This window comes from Pleurodeles waltl, chromosome 9 (genome assembly GCF_031143425.1).
Source record: "Pleurodeles waltl isolate 20211129_DDA chromosome 9, aPleWal1.hap1.20221129, whole genome shotgun sequence".
In the NCBI taxonomy this organism is placed as follows: Eukaryota; Metazoa; Chordata; class Amphibia; order Caudata; family Salamandridae; genus Pleurodeles; species Pleurodeles waltl.
Genome location: NC_090448.1, coordinates 874,516,095 through 874,536,930, shown reverse-complemented (window position 1 = coordinate 874,536,930; position 20,836 = coordinate 874,516,095). Strand labels below are relative to the sequence as shown.

At 41.4% G+C, this 20,836-nt stretch overlaps 1 protein-coding gene across 1 annotated transcript in view; it reads right to left on the bottom strand.

The window, feature by feature from the left end:
* Nucleotides 1–20,836, bottom strand: part of TTC7B (tetratricopeptide repeat domain 7B) — a 1,338,716-nt gene that overhangs the window by 916,524 nt on the left and 401,356 nt on the right. The window contains exons 6-7 of the mRNA XM_069208186.1: nt 17,576–17,654; nt 4,978–5,150 (exon numbers count right to left, since the gene is read on the bottom strand). Of these exons, the coding sequence (XP_069064287.1) occupies nt 4,978–5,150; nt 17,576–17,654 (252 nt within the window). The remainder of the gene's footprint in view (nt 1–4,977; nt 5,151–17,575; nt 17,655–20,836) is intronic.

Sequence of the window (20,836 nt, the reverse complement as noted above, 5' to 3'; positions counted from 1 at the left end):
ACAAATATTTTTAAAAATCTATTATCACAGAATACCATAAACAGAGAACCAGTATATAGTGCAAATCTGAAATTTTCTAGCGAATAACCAGTCAGTAAAATAAAAATATCCAGCAACACAGGACCTTAAGATCATCAAGATACTAGTTCTATGGGTACTTATGGTCAGAGAGGGGAACAACACTCCAGTGATAACCACAGGTGGCTCAATTCCTTGTAAAGTTGAGAAGGCAAATCAATTAATCTTCAAACTTGGTGCCAATGAGCTCAAGCGTCTCAATGCGTAACACCCAGGTTATAGCTTGTACATTCATGCTGACCTTAATACTCGTGTTATAATACTAGAACATTTTGTGAAGAATGTTTATTTTGTTTACTGCTTATTTTATTTGCAGAGTTTATAAAGCATGAACATGACCCAGTATCAGAGTGTTGTACACAAGTTGAAACAGAAGCAAAACCGGAACAAAAAACGCATGATACAAAATATAGGACATAAAACTTAAAACATGAACAAAAATATAATATGATGCATTACAAACATTATTAAGCAACTCTAACTCAGTTAGGAAGTACTAAGTCATTCCTCTAAGATGACTTTCTAGGGGACTGGGATTATCCGGTTTCAGGCACCCGGGTGAACAGTGTTATTGGGCATTTCTACTGGAAAGAAGGTCTTATGCCCTGTTTGAAGTTGTAGTGTCATCCATGAGTCATGCTAAACAAGATGGTATGTGAAGAATCTGTTCATTAGCACCCTTTTCACATATGGAAATGTGGGTTTATGGGTCTGATGATCGAATCTCAGTTTGGAAAGAGTTCTATATTCTTGCAGCTGATCCTGAAACGGAGCCTGTGTAGAGTTTTCGTTTTCTGAATCGGGCGGGGGGAGGGGGGCAGCTGAGCTCTTGATTCGAAAGGGATCCGTTTCAGAGACTTAAGTGAGGGGGGCAATGTGATCACAGCAGCTTGTGCCTGTTATCAGTCTTGCTGCTGCATTGAAGGTCATGTTAAGTGGAGCCATTCTCAATTTGGGAAAACCTGTAAGGGTCGCACAGCCATATTCAAGTCTGGAGACCACTTGTGATTTTACTGCGAATTTGAAACCAACTGTTAGTTTTATCACCACACCACAAGACTATTCATAATGTTTAAAAAAGTCTGTTGGTGAAAGATAACTAACTTCTTTATTCAACCAAATCTTACTTCAAACATGCACTTCTTTACTTCACTCTATATATTGCAAGGACCATGATACACCCTCAGTGGTTCCCAACCTTTTGACTTATGTGGACCCCCTCTTTATCATTACTGGAACCCGGGGACCCCCACTGAAGCCACTACTGAAAGCTGGGGACCTAAACTGTTAATATTTAATTTTCTAAGCAGCCGCGGACCCCCTGAGGAGGCTTCGCGGACCCCCAGGGGTCCCCGGACCACAGGTTGGGAACGGCTGCCCTACATTTTAACCAAGCACCAAAAGCAATTATTTAGGAAAATTACATCCCTAACTGCAATAAGAGAGACCATTTCTCATATACATGCACTATCATCACAGTTATCAGTAACAGGGTCTTGGTTACCCAAGGAACATGTTATTGACAAGACATGAATTACCAGTTACAGCATTGCTATCAATGTCGGTGGGCTGCATGTTTAACTGCCTGCCATTATATTTGAAAACAATCCAAGCACCAAACAGTACAGGTGTCAGAGGTTTAGTATGTCTAGCTCTGGCACACTGAGCCAGAACTAGAAAGCTTATAGCTGTAGTTTAAATTAGACAGAGTTGAATGTATTTGGTTATAAAAAAAAGTAGAATTATTATTTAAGTATATGTTCTGTTCTTAATCCTCTAATGCATGTGATCTAGCTAAAATATAATAAATATGTGTCTTTATATTTTACATATATATATATACATATATATATATATATATATAAATATATATATATATATATAGAGAGAGAGAGAGAGAGAGATAGATAGATAGATAGATAGATAGATAGATAGATAGATAGAGAGATAGAGAGAGAGAGATTTCTTGACCAAATAAAGGTGTAGATGTCGGGAGGCTTAAACACCTCTATACCCCCGCAATAAAGACGCAAAAAGGTTAGCACTGTTTTTCCGAGGGTGGAGGGAAATTACGGGGGATTCTCGGGTTCTTCAAACTGTTCAAGGCTCCCATACAGAGTTCTATGTGTGGGTTTCGAGATGTAGAAGTCCACTTCCTTGTCTTGGCTCTATTCAGAATGGTTGCTTAGAGGTCAAGATATTTAATCCCTTCTCCAAAAAAAGGGGCGATAGTACCATTGTACTGTTATCAAAGAGGTGTTTTAAGTAAGCAATCTCTTTCTAGTGGCCAAGAAACACAAGGGTCATTGCCTGGTTCTATCACCACTTCAAGATGGAGGGAATGCATCTGCTTAGGGATATCCTGCTTTACGACTGGATGGCAAGGCTCGACCTAAAGGAGGCACATTTCTCAATCTCAATTTTCCCCTCCACACAGGAGATTTCTGTAGTTTAGGAGGAACAATCAGACTTATGTTTTCACTGCACTTCTGTTCAGCCTTTTGTCAGCTCTTTGGTGCTTCACCATGGTTCTGAGGCCAGTCATGGAGTGGCTGAGAGCCAGAGGGATTTAGCTAATATTCTCTTTGAACAATATCCTTTCTTATGAATTGGAGTGCCGCACAACTTATAAAAGAGCCGGAAGAGACTATCTCACTTCTAGTGTTTCAGGAATTCATCGTAAACAGAGATAATTCAGAGACAGTGCTATCCCAGAACATCTCCCCCTCTGGGCTTTGTAGTTGATTTGGCTCATTAGAGTCTGACACTCCTCAGAAGAAAACAAAATGCTTCAAGTAGGAACTGAGGGCGGCTCTGGAAAGGGACATGCTCCTCCTGAGAACTCTAGTCAGATTAGTTGGAGTTCTTGCTTCAATGAGCTAGGCAATTTCATGAGCCCTCAGTACTACAAGGCTCTAGCACACTTGAAAGCCTCCCAGCTCAGAAGCAGATTTTCCTATACAGAGGAAGTAGAAGTGTCAGGGGAGACGAAGATGGAAATTTAGTGGTAGCTACACAACATGGAGGTATGGAATGGAAGTTCTATCTTTGGACCGTTTCGGACAATGAGACAGAATCGGACGCAAAAGTTTCCGGATGGAGAGCATGCTGTAAGGAGGTTACCAGAGGTGGTCATTGGTCAGAAGAAGAATTGACAATGCATATCATTTGTTTAGAACTTCTGGCAGGACCTTCACTGTCAGATGCATAACAAAGGACAAGGTGACCTGCTCAGCACTTTTGAAAATGGACAACATAACGGCAATCCAATACATCAACAGGCACAACATCCAGAGTTCTCCAAGACTTTTGGCATTTCTGTCATCACAAGGAGATATTGGTGGTAGCAGAATAAATGCCAGGCAAACAGCATCTTATCGCACATTTAAATTCCACATCCTTAAAGACTTCAGAGGGTGGAGTTGGATCTGCTCATTTTCTAATGGTTGATAGCGAGATAGGGCCCTGGCAACACGTACCTATTTGCTTCATGTCTGGGTCATTAACTACTGAGATTCTACAGGTGACGTCCACATCCTCTGGCAGAAGCCATGGACGCTTTCACTCAGGAATAGTGGCAGTCGGCCCTTCCCCATGCAAATAAAGCATTTTGCCCAGGGAGGTGGTGGTCCCTGGGTGCGGTGGGGCTGCGCATCCCCCGCACCTATAACATAAAAAACCTTTGTAAGGTGGTGGTCCCTGGGGCTAATTTGAGCACAAGAAGGGGGCCCTTTGCACCCCTACACCCCTTTCCTTTCTGAATGCCCCTGGGACCTGGCCCACCCAGGGGTCACATAAAACAAAATGGTGGTTGACTGCCCCTTTTTTAAAAATCTTGTAAAAATCTGCGAGTCCGGATCCACTGAATTCTTTCTTTTTTTTTTTTAGCTCTGACGGGGTCCCTCTGCGAGCCCAGCACCAGAACTAAGGGGTCAGGGTGCCCCTACCCTGGACCTTTTTCTTTTTACTTTTATTTCTGGGACTTGGCTGAAGCAGAGTGCCATGATGGCTGCCAACACTTCCTGGTTGAAATATTGGCAGCCAATCAGATATCAGCACAGGGACAGCTGGATCCACGAAGGGTATGCGTCCCTATATATCTATATTATTGAAACTTTAATTTCTCCAAAACCAATTAAGGGATTTACACCAAATCACAAAAATCATGCTTTCTGGACCAAGAGCTAGCTCTCTGCTTTAGTTGGTCTAATTCCTTTCAGCGGTTCGGGCTGTAGTCGTGTTCAAAAATGTGAAAAATCACAGTGATGTAAAATGGGGAAAAAGTGTTTTGGGACCCCCCCCACCCACACACAGTTTTTCTTGGCCCCCACTCGACAGATCACCCCCAAACTTTCAACACAGCAGCGGAACCGACCAAAGTATACATTTGAAAAAAATTCTGAAGATTTGTCAAGAAGCGCGAAACACACATTTATATTGATATATTGCTCAATAACAATACTAAGGATATGAATGTACATTAGGATTTCCATATTGTCTCATTCTAACCAACTCCACCTATCACAGGCTGGTGTTGTAGGACTGTAGGAGAAAAGTGTTGCTCCTTTACATGTTGTAATGACGTACATCGTCAGAGCTAGCACCTTAAATGAAACTTTAGAATGGGAAAGCATTTAGGACAGATAGCACAGTCAGACAACAAATATCTCAAAGTAAATAACTCACAGGAAAAAGAAGATTATTTCTCAAAATTGGTTCGGTCATACTACATTGAGGAAGGGATGGATACAAGCAATCGCATAATTGATGACTGATGTGTAGAACCTTTATATTATAATTTTGTAAATACCAATACAATGGAATGAATTTAGTATGTTTAGAAGCCTATACTTTAAAGACTTAGTTAACGAAAATATGGTCCATAAAAGTAAACATTACTTTTCTCCGAAGTACAGCCGGGGTCTTCTGCTGAGTGCATAGTTCTTGGTATTTGATCCCTGATGCAGGGGGTCATCTAATGGTGACTGGTGAGGAGGTTCTGCCAGCGGGTTCCAATAGCTCTGCTCACACATTCCCCGCAATAAAATCTCTGCCAACTGCCTGGCTATTGTCTGTGAGAATCAAAAGATATGACTTTAGTTTTCAGAGGCGACTTGTTGAAGAAATAGAACCGCATAGGCGAACCAGGTGGGACCGGGAAAACAAGGGAATCAGGAGTCATTGGTACTGGGGAAACCGGGAACGAGGGACTTTAATAACTGCACAACATTGAGCTGGGAAACATCAGACAGAAACAACACAGGGTGGCTACACCCAAGAACATACAAATCAGTGCAGTAAAGGGGCAGGTTTGTTTCAAATACAAGCTGGCAGAGGAAGAAAATCTGATGGTCTGGCATTTTTCCATAACAACGTGTATCAATTAGCAACATCACACTCCCATTGAGAAACAGGACATCACAAAAACTGAAGTAGAAGACCTTTGGAACAGAACCACCCAAGATGTACCCATTACCTCCAAGGTACAAAACAGTTATAGCTGACACAAGTTCGGCGGGAGGGCTTCAAGGCTGAGCTCCCATTTAGAACCAACACACAGAGCCAAACCTCTACACAATCAACACTCGTACAAGAAAGGCTAGAAGGTTTTGTCTGTATTGTCTATGTAACACTTCCACAAGGGGTTACATACCCTCCAAATCACCCACCCAGACAAACGTGGCTTTGGACCAAAACCCACAACCAGGGAACATCAACGGATTAATCACAACCACAGATTAATGTCTGCATAAAGTGTCAAGAGGCCAAGCAGTTGGCAAACAGAGAGCAGTACATATACCAAGTAACAAAAGAGAACTATTTAAGAAAGGGATACATCTGGGAAGTGGTTGCTGCATCACTGGTGTAAATCACTCATAGCATGGCTGAAAAGAACCACTATGCAACTGTAGAGCTAGTTACATTTGCCTAATCTTCAGTATAATCAGATAAATACACTGTTACATTAAAAAGCTTGTTTTGCTTTCAAATTAAATGTTGGAGATACATACCCCCATCATGTAACTCAGCGTAATCCTTTCACTCACCTATAGTTTAAATCATTTTTTCAACGCAAACTTTATTGCATTATAACAGACAATGACATTGCTATGAGATTTTCAGTGTTCATATAATGCAGTACTATTATAATATTGTCAGTTTTATACAATCATCGTATGATTAATGAGTATCTAGAATATGAGTTAGTTCCTGTTACATGCAATCAAATACACGTAACCTTCTCCCACCCTCCCCTCCTAAAGCAACCAGAATGTGTCACTTTATTTAGGAGTCATTAGCAGTAGTTTGAAGGGGTACGCGTGTGTCATATTGTCTCAAAATATGTGGTATATATATAGGTGTACAGCTAATTCCATATGGGAGGTAAGTGATGTTCCAGGAGTGTGTGCTGGCACCACTGGGACTGGCATGAAATGGGGATTAAGTGTGTAGACCTTACGTATGTGCAGCGTAGTAGTGGGATGCCATCGCCTGACCGTTGCTGATAATGTCACCTCTCTCTCTCTTCTTCTAGTGTCTGAGCTTTAAATCTCTCTAACAATGTGTCCAACTCCATTGAAACGGGCTTCTTACGCTGACCCCCTATATTCTTCTCTCTGTATTGCTGCACTCTCCGCCTGACCCCAGTGTGAAACCTCTTCGTGCCATGCCTCCACCCTGGGGATAAATGGGGATTTCCAGCATTTCATTATTAACCATTTTGCAAGTAATCATGCCAGATTCACAAAGCGTGCGGCTTCCTTTTGGCACTTGGGCCTCGGGCATTACCCTAGTACAGTGGTTCCCAACCTGTGGGCCAGGGACCCCTGGGGGTCCGCGAAGTCTCCTCAGGGGGTCCGCGACTGCTTAGAAAATGTAATAATATTAGGTTCCAACTATCAGTAATGAGTCAGTGGGGGTCCCCGGATTCCAATAATGAGTCAGTGGGGGTCCCCGGGCTCCAGTATTGATAAAATGGGGGTCCACAGAAGTCAAAAGGTTGGGAACAACTGCCCTAGTATACATTGCTCTAGTGTGCCCCACTGTTGCAAACCAGTCAGGTCCACCAGTGCCTCAGAGGTACTCCGCCAGTAACTAGAGAGTGGAGAGACGGCTCACAACATGTGCATTAGATCAGCCTCTTGGCCGTGACTCCGGAGGCATGCCATGGATGAGGACGGGAACATGTTGTGAATTATGTGCTCAGTTAAATAACTTTGGTATAGAATAGAAAACTGAATGAACTTAAATCTCCAATAACCTATGGTTTAGATTAATAAAGCGTATCAATGGTAGCTTTTTTTGATATAAGGTCTACAGGGGTAGACAGAAAGGTGATGCGATCTCTAACAACAACTGACCCCAAAAATGTGGTGCACATGCACCATGGGGAAGAAGGATTAAGCCAGTCCAGATTTCTTAGCTAATATGCTGTGGTCCGATAATTATGTTGGTAAAACCATGCCTGCAAGCCCCAGAGCACTAACGAATTGTGGCTAAGAGGGGATGGCTGGCTGTATCACACATGGCAAGGACCACACACAACTATATCTGTATACCAGGAAGTGGAATTAATGAAGCACTCATATGCCAAGCCTATCTGTACCACAGCTGAATGAAGCAGGTTTAAGACACACTGAGTATGAACACCTATATATATATATACTATTGTATCTAAGTCACTTCTGGTTAAATTGCTTGTTCAAAATTCTATCTTGAACAGTATATTCCAGTTGATTCGAACATAGTATAGCCACCCCTGAATAGAAATTGACTGAGTAGTACTAATAATTATATCATACCCTAATTGTTTCAGAAGGATACAGCCCTTATAGGCCATATGAGTCTCAGATAGGCATACTATATGAGGTTTATAGGCGATAATCTCCTCTTTGACCATCCAACGCTTCATAGGGCTATTGAGACCAGTCACATTTCAACTCATTAACTTCAACTGGGCCATAATGTAACTTTACTGTGAAAAGTTCAAATTTCCTCTCTACTCATAAAACAGTCAAATGTATCATTCAAAAGACAAAAAAACAATGAACTGCGTAACTCTCTTTCCCACAATGCCTACCATGTAAAGCACATCCAAACATTGCAAGAAATACTAAATACTCACTCTCACCAGAATACTCCCCTGCCCAATTGTTGCGGAAATGAATCATCCCACCCCTACGGCCTGTCGATCGTCAGACAGCCCACAGTTCCCCCACTCTTCCCCAGTCATCGACCATCCTGCTCCCGTCACTCTCTAAATATAAAAAAAAGCACAGATGGAATATAAGGAAGCGGGCATCAAGACAATGCCTACCATCCAGCACCATGTTCAACATTCAACATTAAGTGGCATACTACCATCCAATTTGTGCAATTAAGCACAAAACCCAGGCCATGAGGAGCAGCAAGATTTCTGCCTTCCCTACCCCAATCAACCAATATCTATAAAAGATTTATGAAAGATTTTATAGCACACTGTTCCATCCTGTTACCCTTGCCATTTTTTAGGACCTTAGCTGTCTCTGCCTCCAAATGGCAAAACAATGTTTGACCACCTCTCATTATCTTCAACCTCGCAGGCTCCTGAAGGAAGACTTGAGCCCCCACCGCTCTTAAAAGATCAATTAGTTGTTTGAGCTTCCTTTGGCAATTCATGGTGATTCTACACAGATTGGACCTCACAAAAAAGGATAGAGCATCGACAGGGGATGATGATCTAGCATTTAAGAATATTGCTTGTCTCAATAGAAAGTTGCCTATGAATACCAAAATAAGCTGAGGCTTTGACTTGTCTAGTCTAAAAGACTCCAAACATATTGGGGGTCGGTGTTTTCGTTGGATTTGAGAATCCATGTCCTAGTCTTACAGTTCAGGGAAGGCATCTGAGACCAGCTGTACTATAAATTCTTGAGGATTGGACCCCTCTTTCCCATCCGGAATCCCAAATACTCTCAAATTGTTCCACCACTGTCAGTTCCACAGATCCTTCAACTTAGTTTGGACCAGAGTAAGCTGCGCCTCGTGCTCCCTAATAGACTTCCCTGAGGCGATCCAACCTCTTATAGTCAGCAACTCTCTGCTGCATTTATGTAACCTAAGTTGAAAGAACTAAAACCTTTCCAGCTATTGCTGCTAGAGATTGCTGCAGCTCGATCGTATCAGCCCGCACCTGTGTATAGTGCTGTAGATCCTGGGAAGCTGAACCAACATCAGAAGAATGATAGTAGATAGTGTTGGCTCTGGCTTCATAATAAAGGCTGGGCCTGCATCTGCCAAATTGACAGTAGGTACACTTGCACCTGACCCTGCGATGAGAAACTCATGGCTGTTTACGCAGATGGCTGAGCTATTAGATAGGCCAGGAGATATGGCAAAAGATTCCAAGGGAGGATTCATGTCCCTGGTAGGTCTTAGTCCTCCTGCAGGCTGTTGATTTAATTGCGAGGGAATATTGTTGTCAGAGTCAATGTGATGGACCATTGACAGCTGTTGAGAGTGTATGCTGCCCTGATAGTTCTGGTTAGTTTGAGGCTTGCTGCTACCGTCAAAATTTCTACCCCCACTCCTTACTTCCCAAGAGCCGACTCGAGGATTTTTATGATAGGAGTTCTATTGTGGATCAGACCCTGCCCCATCTAGAGGGGTCGTCTGAATGGGGTGGACCAGTCACTTTGGGGTGTTGACTGACCCTGAACCTCTCTGATGTCCCGTCTACTTCTCTTCCTCGCCAAAAGTGTCATTTAGAGAACTGTCCAAGGACTGTGTAGGCCATTCATGCACTCCCAAATCTCCTGTCTCTCCTGTCCCTGCTCCTCTTTCTACTCCAGCCCCCCCTCTACCTTCTGGAAAGTCATGGGTCTCTGTTTTGGCCCAAAATGTGGGTGACCCCGGGATGTTGTATCAGTTAAACTTGAACCTTTTGGATTAGTCAGGGGATTTGTTATTAATGGGCAATTTTAATTATGTTCTTGACTACTCATTTGACACCAATAATCATAGGGTGGTTAAACAAGGACTTCCATTTTAGAGATATCACAGGTCCATGGCTTAGTCTACACATGGAGGACACTTTTTCCTATGACTGCTACTCAGTACCGCACAGGCAATACTCTAGAACAGATCTGATTCTTTTAACTCAACAGCTTTTTCAATGGGCTACTATGGAGGTTTGCCCTCAAATTACCTTGGACCATAATCCAGTCCTGTTAAAAATACGGCAGCCTGGAATGATTAAGACAGGGCTTCATTTCACTTTCACTCGATCACTCCTCTCTAATTCTGCCTTTAGAGTTCAACTGACAGACTAATTGAGAGGGTTCATAGTGGACAATCAGTATACTGACCCACCACATATTGTTTGGGATACTATGAAGGTTTTTTAGGGGGAAGTTATGCAGCTTGTTTTGGAAGCAAATAAGAATGAAAGAGATAAGGTTTTCAAGCTGAGTGCTCAGTTATTGGAGTTGGAAGCTAAACATGACTAAGCTGCTAGGGACAAAAAGCCAACTGAGCATTCGATTTACCTGGAATTGGTAAACCTCAAATGCATTTGTGACTGAGGTCTGGGTGAGAACGTTGCGACTAAGTTCCACAACAATAAGACTCTTCAGTACGAGTATGGAGAACAGATTGGTAGGGTACTAGCATTTCGGATTGCGCAAAAGAGGCATAAGAATGCAATTAAATCTATCAAGGATAAGGGGGGTAACCTCCCCTATGGCCTACAATCTATAGGCAGTTAGGTCTGCAACTTTTACAAATAAATGTAATACCTATCAGTACAAACCCACAGGCTGCAATTGATATTACTTGCAGAAGGCCTGTCTGTCATTTCTGGACCAACACCAGGCGTTAGGTTCGGAGGGGGATATTGCTCTTGAGGAATTAGAGTACGCAATAAAATCTCTTCCTTCTAGCAAGACAGCAGCAGAAGATGCTACTCCCCTGGAACTTTATAAGATATTTACCAAAGCGCTTCTTCCTCCATTTATGAAGCTAGTGGCTCACATTGATAGTGGAGGAACTGTACCGGAATTTTGGAAGTCCACTTATATAGCATTCTTTCTTAAGAAGGAAAAGCTTCCTCAGTAAAGGGGATCATATCGACCTATTTCTCTAATTAATTCAGGCACAAAAATATATGTAAAAATTCTTGTGGTCAGACTTGCTCCTCTTCTACAATATATTGTCTTTTTGTATCAGCATGGATTTGTCCCTGGTAGGGATCCCACTAGTCACACAAACTGCAAGAGTGATGTTTGATGTAGTCTGAATTACCGGTTGTAAGGAAGGCATGATTTTATTGGAAGCGGAAAAGGCATTTGATCGGATTTTATGGCCCTTTCTCTGGTCAGTCTTGCCTCAGTTGAAACTGGGCAACAATTTATATCTCCAGTCAGGTCTCTGCATAAAGATCCTGTGACCAGACTGATAATGGATGTCTATAGTTCAACACTTTTTCATGTACATAGGGCCGTGTGTCAGGATTGTCCTTTGTCCTCGCTGCTATTTGCTCTGTAGATCAAGTCCTATCTTCAACTTCTTATCTCTAATCTTTTGATCCAGCCGGTTATCTTTAATGGGGTAAAACTGAAGCTTAGTGCTTATGCAGATGATGTGGCTGTATATTCATCAAACCCCCCTTGAAGCTATCAATCAAATTCTGGATGAGGCGGATAGATTTTGAGCCGTTTCCTCCTATAAACTTAACCCAGCAAAAACTCAGAGCTAGCTCAGCTATAACCCTCACCACCCAGTACCTGGTGTCATTCTAGCAGCTACTTACCTTGGGGTTAAGATCTGTTCTAACATTGATTGCATAACAAGGCTGAACTTTGATTTCCTCTTGAAGTCTGCCAGTCAAACTGTAAGCATGGAGCTGTCTTCCATCGAGTCTAGTAGTGCAGTGCAATATCATAAAAATGAATTTCCTTCCAAAATTTCTCTATCTTTTTTTCTCAATTCCCCTGCAAGTACCTGACTCATTCTTTAAACTTCTGGAAGGGGGTCATAAGCAGTTTTATATGGGACTATAAAAGAGCCAGACAAGTGTTACACCTCATGAAATTACCATTAATCAAGGTAGCCTGCTACTTCCCGACATAAACTGATATTTTTGGGCCGTCTTTGGAATGCACATTCGGAATTTACTTACATATTCTGATCTTGATTCTCTTATGTTGGGTTACAAATAGGCCTTGAGCTCTTAATATAGGTTATTTCTTTGTGGATGACGGGACCCAAATTACTTTAAATGTATGGTTCAAGACCATTAAGGACATCCATTGGATCTTGGGGGAAATCTGCATTAACTTTGCTGTGCCACATATAGGCCCCCATTACGAGTGTGGCGGTCTCAAGACAGCCACACTCGCGATGGCGGTCGGACCGCCGCAGACACGGAGGTCCGACCGCTCCATTATGATCGTGGCAGAGCTGCCATGGTCATTCCGCCGACACCGCCAGGCTGCAGCCAGCCTGCACCTTGGTGGTCCCGGCGGTTGTAATCCGCCAGGGTAGTGCTGCAAGCAGCGCTGCCCTGGGGATTACGAGTCCCCATCCGCCAGCCTTTCCATGGCAGTAAACACCGCCATGGAAAGGCTCGCGGAATGGGGACTTCGGGCCCCTGCACTGCCAATGCACTTGGCATGGGCAGTGCAGGGCCCTCCAAGCACAGCCCCATCACGTATTTCACTGCCCGAATTATGGGCACCCGACGCACCACAACATTGCAGCTGGCTCATAATTGTCAGCTGGTCCAGCGGAACACTCCTAATATGGCAGGCACAAGACCTCCAGGACTGGCGGTCTTTTGCCTGGAGCGGCTTCGCAGGTCTTTGAAAAGGACCGCCAAAGTCGTAATGAAGCCCATACTTCGGTATACTCTGTTGTGGGGTAATCCCGATCTTCCATCCATTTTCCATGATACTGTGGCTAGGCAGTGGTTTAAATTCGGGTTAAAAACCTTGGGGCAGCTTTATGATACAGTTGGGTTGTATCTATTTTCAGCTCTTCAAGAATGATATCGCCTTTCAAAACAATTTTTTTAAGTGCCTACAGATTGGGGATTATCTCTTACGCAGGCAGTTAAACTTAGCCGAATCAGATGTTTTACATACTCTGAAATATCTTTGTACAGTTCTAAGTAAACTATCAGTCTGAATAATCTATACAATTATGATTGCATACTGGGAGGATGGGCGACTCTTGCTTGTGGCAAAGTGGAGCAAACAGCAGGGTGGATTAGCTAAAGTTCATTTAATATCTAGTTTTCTAGAAAAGATGGCAACTTAAAAATGACTTTTTAGGAGCATGTAGGGCACAAACACGTTCAAGAGTATTAAACTGTGATCTGTCAAAAACTCGCTGGCAATACTTAGCCTCTTTGCAAGTCATCTACTGAATAAAAATAAAATGTAAAAATTAGCATATAGAACCATATCACTTTAGCCAATCTGTTCGAGGGACACTGTTTAGTATTACAGTCACTTCTTTCAGACTGCTCTAGGGCACAGGAGGTGGGCAGCACAACAACATAAAACATGTATACAGTTGTTGCAGTGGAAACAGAGTCACTTTAAGGTATGATGTGTCACTCGGATCGGATGTTTGGCCCAATTCAAGCATCCCTTTTCCTCATTTTGTGTTTGTTGCAATAGATGCCCTTTATGAGACAGGTATACCCATAACCAAGCCCTGTCCTCGCTATGCCAGAGGATTCAAGCAGTACCTCTGTGAAGAGGCATAGGTAGGCTGAAACACGTCTCTGGGTTGCTTGACTTACTGTTTGGAGGGTAACAAACAGGTGGTCTCTGTCTAGAGTGACACTGTGGGTGAAAAAGAGGGACTGGAATTTGGTCTTGAGTAATAATGAGTTGCTAAAATTAGTTCAAACATTTCATTCAAATCTCTGTTGTAGTAGACAAGCCCATTTTGGGGAAGCAGAGGTGAAATAGTGCTTCAGAAGATACAACTGCACCAATGAAAAAGTTACCAAAGGGTGAAATCAGTGTAATAACTTTTAGAAATGAAAACACGGGAGGCAATGTTAAGGAAGGCAATTGTTAATAAATGTCAACACTTGTGTGGTGGTCTATAGTTCCTGAATCAGAATTCAGTAACCCTTATCTAAGTTTGTTGGAGGTGCAATGGATATGGACCATTTATACAGGTTGCCACTGATCACTATTTGAAAATTGGCAAACAAAAGGCTGTAGCAACTACATCAATTATCAAATCTGTGAATTCATAGGAACAGCAATCCCCTTCTGAGAAAAGGAAAAATAAACTGATCTGACTTTTGCAGGCAAAGCTAAGAATATTAAAATCCCCCCCAAAATTGACTGGACTGAATGAATCACTGAGTGACTGAAAAACAGTGTTTGGACCCAGTAAGGCAAGTGTTTACTTGGATGGCTTAAGGTTGAACACCCACAGCAAAGCCCCTTAACTGAGTTCAAGTACATTCTATACCAACCTACATTACAAATCTTTAATCAGGCCAGTCAGTCATGCAATCTTTGGCAATACTGTGATTCATTCAGCTGTTGTTCAATTGAGTATTTAATCATAAATAAAACAGGCTCCTTTTCGTATTCTGAGTAGACCCCTGCAACAATGAGCTAGTAGCTGCTGTGAAAGTGGGAGAAAAATGCTTAAACAAAAGATTTGGATACATTTGAGGGCCAATGCTGAAGATTACTGAGCCAAACTAGTGCATTCCAGCAAGTCATAGGACTCAACAAAATTCTGGCAGATGTTGAATCAGAAAGAATGAGGATTGCCCAGGGCAAATAATAGAAATATCACTGAACACGGCTGGGTAAGGTACTTAACCTCTCATCTGGTAGCCAATGGGCATTCTTCGCCAATACGCAGAGGTCAAAAGGAGCTTGAGGCGGAGGAGTTGAACTTGACTGAGCCAGAAGTCTGCCCTCATGCAACACCTGAAGCAATTACCACACAGCTGCAGAAACTCATTGAGGACTCATGAACAGACTGTGCCCCGGGCCCAAACAGGATTCTATAAGCAGCCTTTAAAAAATCTCTCCAGTTCTGGGTAGGAAAACTAGCAACCGTCTTCATCAAAGTGCTCCAGAAGGAAGAAGTCCCTGATTCTTGGAGAGGTTCAATTATACACCCCATCCTTAAGGGAGGGGAGAGGAATTCTTCATCTAACTCAGATGTGGAAGCAAAGTACTCTGCGGGCCTGCTGTTGCAAGATCTGAAATCCTGGTCAAAAGACAGGGAGTTAAACCCCCTAAACCAGAGGATTTTCAACAAAAACAAGGCTGCATTTCTAACCCGCTTGCTCTTTCTATGCTTCTGCTTTCTATGCAACAGTAGATCTGCTTCGTTGATTTTAGGGGAGCCTTCAAATGGATCTACAGAGGTCATTTATGGAAAAAACAGCAATCATGGGTCATCCCAGAGAATATGTTAAGGGAAATAGAACTCCTATACACCAATACCTGGACATGGATAAAACTAGGTGACAGTAACTATGTTTCCAGGAAGATCCCTACAACAGGAGAGCTCAGGCACAGGTGTGTCTTGGCCCCTTTGCTATTCAACCTTTACATATCAGCTATCACAGCGGCGCTACATCTTGTCAATTCCCACCTGCCAAAATTGGGAGAAAAAAGCGCTATCTAACCTCTTGTACACAGATGACCTGGTCATGTTAAGCAGAACAAAAGTGGGCCTCCAGCAACTAAAAATAAGCTAGAAGAATACACTAGGTCAAATGGTCTGAAAGTAACTTGACAACAAATTAAGTAGTTATCTACAGCAAGAGGTTTAAATAAAAAGGGGGGCAGACACATGAGAAATGAGGGACTTGAAAAAGTATAAGAATATAAATGTTTAGGAGTCTGGATTGAATCAAGAGGATATCTGATTCAGCAAAAAGAGTCAATCCGAAACAAAGCCAAGGCCCTACGGTATGCTTTTACAGCCACTTCTAAACACTTATGGGACAAAAGCTTAAACCCAATCCTTCAGGTTGCAAGGGGGAAGATACTGCCTACAGTAACATATGGGAGCGAAATCTTGATGGGGAAGGATGCTGGCCTCATGAACGGTTTTGGTGGACAAAATATATAAATCTGTTTTTTCACCTCCCTAAGACAGCTTCCCAAGCAGAAATACGCCTGGAGTTTGGCCTGCTAAACCAAGTATTATCTAGGAAACAAGCATTTCTCACTTTGTGCCACAAACTAAGGGCCTCCAGGTTAGACTCCCTGTACAACCTCAAATGTCAAGGAATGGGATCTTGCCTGAGTAACTCACCACACCGTCGGTTCCTCGAAACATCCTTAGACACCTTCCAGGCAAGCAATGGAAACTGCAGGTGTCACAGATAGCTTTTTAAAAAATGTATCTCCATTAGCGCTCACAAGATTAACAAATTAGATGATAAGACCACACTAACACAGCGAAGACATGCCTGGATGGTGCTAAAAACACACACAAAGCGGAAGGCCACCAGGCGTTTTGTAGCCCAAACTACTCAAGTTCATAAAACTGAAGTTCACACAGGGTCGATATGGGACTTTCAAAACATTGGCCTTACTATCTAAATGGCTTACTCAGCCTACAGACCACATCTGCCAGTGCTGCAAGGCTGGAAAAGAAACCCTCACACGTAGTTTGCTCATGCCCAGCACTTTACTGAGGGCACAGCAATATCTTGCATAGAGCCTGCAAAACTCTTATATAGGAGGACCTGCAGAAAGACTATTATGGCGGCTCTGAATCTGGTTAACACCCAATTGAACATCAGGCTGGTAAGGTACTTATCTAAGTTAAGTGAAATGCTCACACAAAACTGACATTTTTCTTAAACTACTTGGTCAAAATGTATACATACATTAATGTTGATGGGATCCAGTTATACAGCACTTTACAACATACACTTTATGGCGAACTGTGATTATATATTTGAAAAAAGTATTTGAGAACTTTTTTGTAATGCGTGAAAATTATGTTCTGTAAGGACCTTGCACTCCATAATTCTACTGGTTCCCCATTATATAGCAGTTTTTAGCAAGCACTTACCGGGGATCTGCGACTTATATTCGCAACAGCCCAGGGGACTTTATGCAATGTGTTACAATCATGTTCCACAAGGATTTTGCACTTCATATTTTTGATGATTCCCAGTTCTATAGTAGTTTGTAATACGCATTTACAGAGAACTGTAATTTTATAATTTCAAGAGTCTCAGAGAATTTTATATAATATGCGATACACATGTTCTGCAAGGATTATGCCCCCCCATGACGAATTATGACTAAGTCTGTGGCTGCCATAGAGAATTTTTATGTATTGTGTTTTTGCAATGATTTTAATTAATCACGCAAACAAAGATTCATTCATCACCTAATCATACTTCGGTTGGGATGTTGAACAATAAAAGATATTGAACCAAAGAACACTGTAAATCTGGGAAAGAACTTTGCCCGAATACTTACAGAAAGATGATCTAACTTACCATGCGCAGATTTTGTGTCGTTCTCGTTTCCACGGCTCTTAGGATCTCCCTAAACCGCCCAACTCCTCTTGTCAAGTTTCTGCAAAAATTGTGTTTTGGAAAACAGAAGTCTTAATTACAAAAACTACAAGAAATAAAAGTTCATGTTTAGTATTGTTACAGACCGTGCCTTTCACGTTCGCACTTCATAAATAACACGAGAAAGAATACAAACAAATTACTAGTTACTTTTTTGCTTTTAACAATTTTGTTTTACTTTGTATATACCTTCAAATGCAATTCGATTGCTTTTTTTTAGTTAAGGACGGGTCTGATTCAGTGGTATTACAACCGCCAGATGAAGGTACCAATGTGGTTTCAAAAACTAGCAACCAAAAGTATGTGCAGGATCGAATGCTGTGTTTTTCATCTCTCTTTGAGAAACAAACTGCGTACCTTGTACTCTGCAGTCCCAGTTACCTACAATCAATATAAATGAATATTACATTTTTAAACATATGATGATAATCAGCGGTTATGGTCTGCAGAATTGCTACTCCGGAGTGACAGATATTGTAGAATCCTCTCTCCTCATTATTCTGCGGATGTCTACTATTTAAGAAAAGTATTCTTTATGGTTAACAAAAGTCAAGAAAGGACAACACATGCTTAAAGTGACAAAGAGAACATTTCTGCAGCACACACAAACACCTACAAAAGCCCACACCAACTTTGGTAGTTCTACTTTTAACAAGCCTTACTGATCTGTCTGAAATAACTGTGGCGGAACCCTATGGAAGGTTGGAGGATCATCTGATAAACCATGGTTTATGACAACATCCAACTCTTGGTCCTGGGTACTGGGTAGTGAATGCGAATCTCCTTTTGCTCAGCCTCAAGCATTTTGTTTAGCAGAACATGGCCTATTTATGTATTTACTTATTTGAGTTTGGAGAACACTATTATCCAACGTTCTATATATATACAGTCCTGGCCACTAATCTTAGCTGGTTACTGTTTTAGACATGGTTTAGTGACATCTAATTATTGTTTTTACATTGGTTTCTAACTTCTGTATTTTATTGTGGTATCGCAGTTTGCAAGGGGACATGGCCTAAAATTTCGTAGCATTGTTGTTATCCATCAGGTGAATTTGCAGTCTTTGCGTGCTTGACATATATTCTGCAATCCTCAACTGAGTGTTACCTGCTTCTCACCTCAAGGAAATGTTCTTTTCCATATTGCCAACATTTGTTCACACCATCAACATTCTGGACCTGATCCTTAAACCAGACATTCATGTGAGTACTGTATTTTTATAGGATGTAATGAAGCTGGGAGCGACCTCAACATCCTTTGAATTGTAATATGCTGTGTTATAGCACTTGAGGTGTTGGGAACGGTGCCAGATGGTACAAAAAGAACAATGAGGAGGCATGAGTAGTCCTTGAGGAGATAGAAGACAGCCAATATGCAAAGGGGGTGACTGTAATACTCTAAGCTGACAACAGAGGACATGATGAAAAGGGTTTTATGACAGAAACACAAATGCAATTACCACAATTGTCTTGACAACGTGGTAATTACAATGCATCCGTCATTCCAATGTATGCACTTACAATGAAAGCTTTTACCACGAAAATTCTGTTGAAAAGCCATGACTGGAAAAGACATATGCATGGTAGAAAGAAAACAAAAATATATTATATATATATATATATATATACACACACACACACGTATATATATTTATATATATGTTTGTGTATGTTTTCATATATATACTATATGTGTGTGTGGATACGTGTAAGTACATATAATATATATTAATATATATATATATATATATATTAACATATATCTATGTGCACACACACACACACACTTTGCCACCCACCCTAAACTCGAATAATTCCCTTACCACCCTAAATCCATTCAAACCCCAAAAATGCCCTTACCACACTAAAACTCAAATCCACCCTAAAACCTAAAAATACCCTTACTACCCCAAAACCCATTCCTACCCTAAAACCTAAAAAATGCCCTTTCCACCCAAAACCCATACTCACCTAAAACCTAAAAATACCCTTACCATCCTAATTCCCATACCCACAGTAAAACCTAAAAATGCCCTTACCATCCCAAAACCCATACCCACCCTAAAACCAAAAAAATGCCCTTACCACCCAAAACCCATAATAATATTATATTTATATAGCTTTGTTTGTAAGTATTGAGTAGTGTAAGTGTATATAAACATATACACACTTAAACCACTTGATCTTTACCTGTACTTACCCTCAAAACCTTTACCACACATACACCTTTACCATTCATGCCTTTATAAAATAAAAATAAAAAACAATACTGAAATTAGGTGTAAAGGCATGCATGGTAAAGATGTAAAGGCATGCATGGTAAAGGCATGCGTAGTAAAGGCATATTTGTGGTAATAGCATCATTATAAATGCATTTTGTAGTAAATGCATCATTGTAAACAATGTTTACCGATGAAAAGCCTTAGTTAGAATGACAGCAGTCAAGCACCTGGAGTGGTCTGGGTGAATGATTGATCCAGTGGTTATTCTTATCATGTAGCATTACCTAAATTCATGATAGTGTATTCTAACTGCAACACTCACAGGTTTTCATCTTCCAAACTTTCAAATATTTGTTTCATAAATATAACTTCCACGCCTCCTTTTCTTTGCAACGTTAGGTTGTATCATGCACATAATATCATCAGACACTTTTTTTAACCAATATTTCAAGCTGCTTGAGCTCGTTGATTATATAAAACATGTATAAATACACATTTGAGGGTAAAAACTGGTTTTCTTGCGTCATGCAGGATGAACATTATTGTGAGCCATGGACTCTCCTACGTTACAGCCACATGTCCTGAAGTAGCGATGTGCAGCGTACATCAAGGGTCAGATAGATGCCATGTTTTCATGTATTACAAATAATGCATTTACATAAACAATTCTCAATAATACTCATTAAGATAGTCAGTGCAATAATACTCCATGTATGAAATATGCTGGACCAATGTATAGTTAGGAGCTTACTCTTTCAGCCTCGAAATGTATATATTTACAGTATATAAAAATGGTGAGGATTGTCTGTCTCTGCTGTCATACACCATGGGTATGACAAATATCAGGGGTCTCTCCTCTGCCAATGGCAGCCTTCAAAATACCAAACCCTCCACGTTTCTCCAGTATCTCCCAGCAGGAACTTTCTTTGTGACTCAAGATAGATATAATAAATGATCTGCAG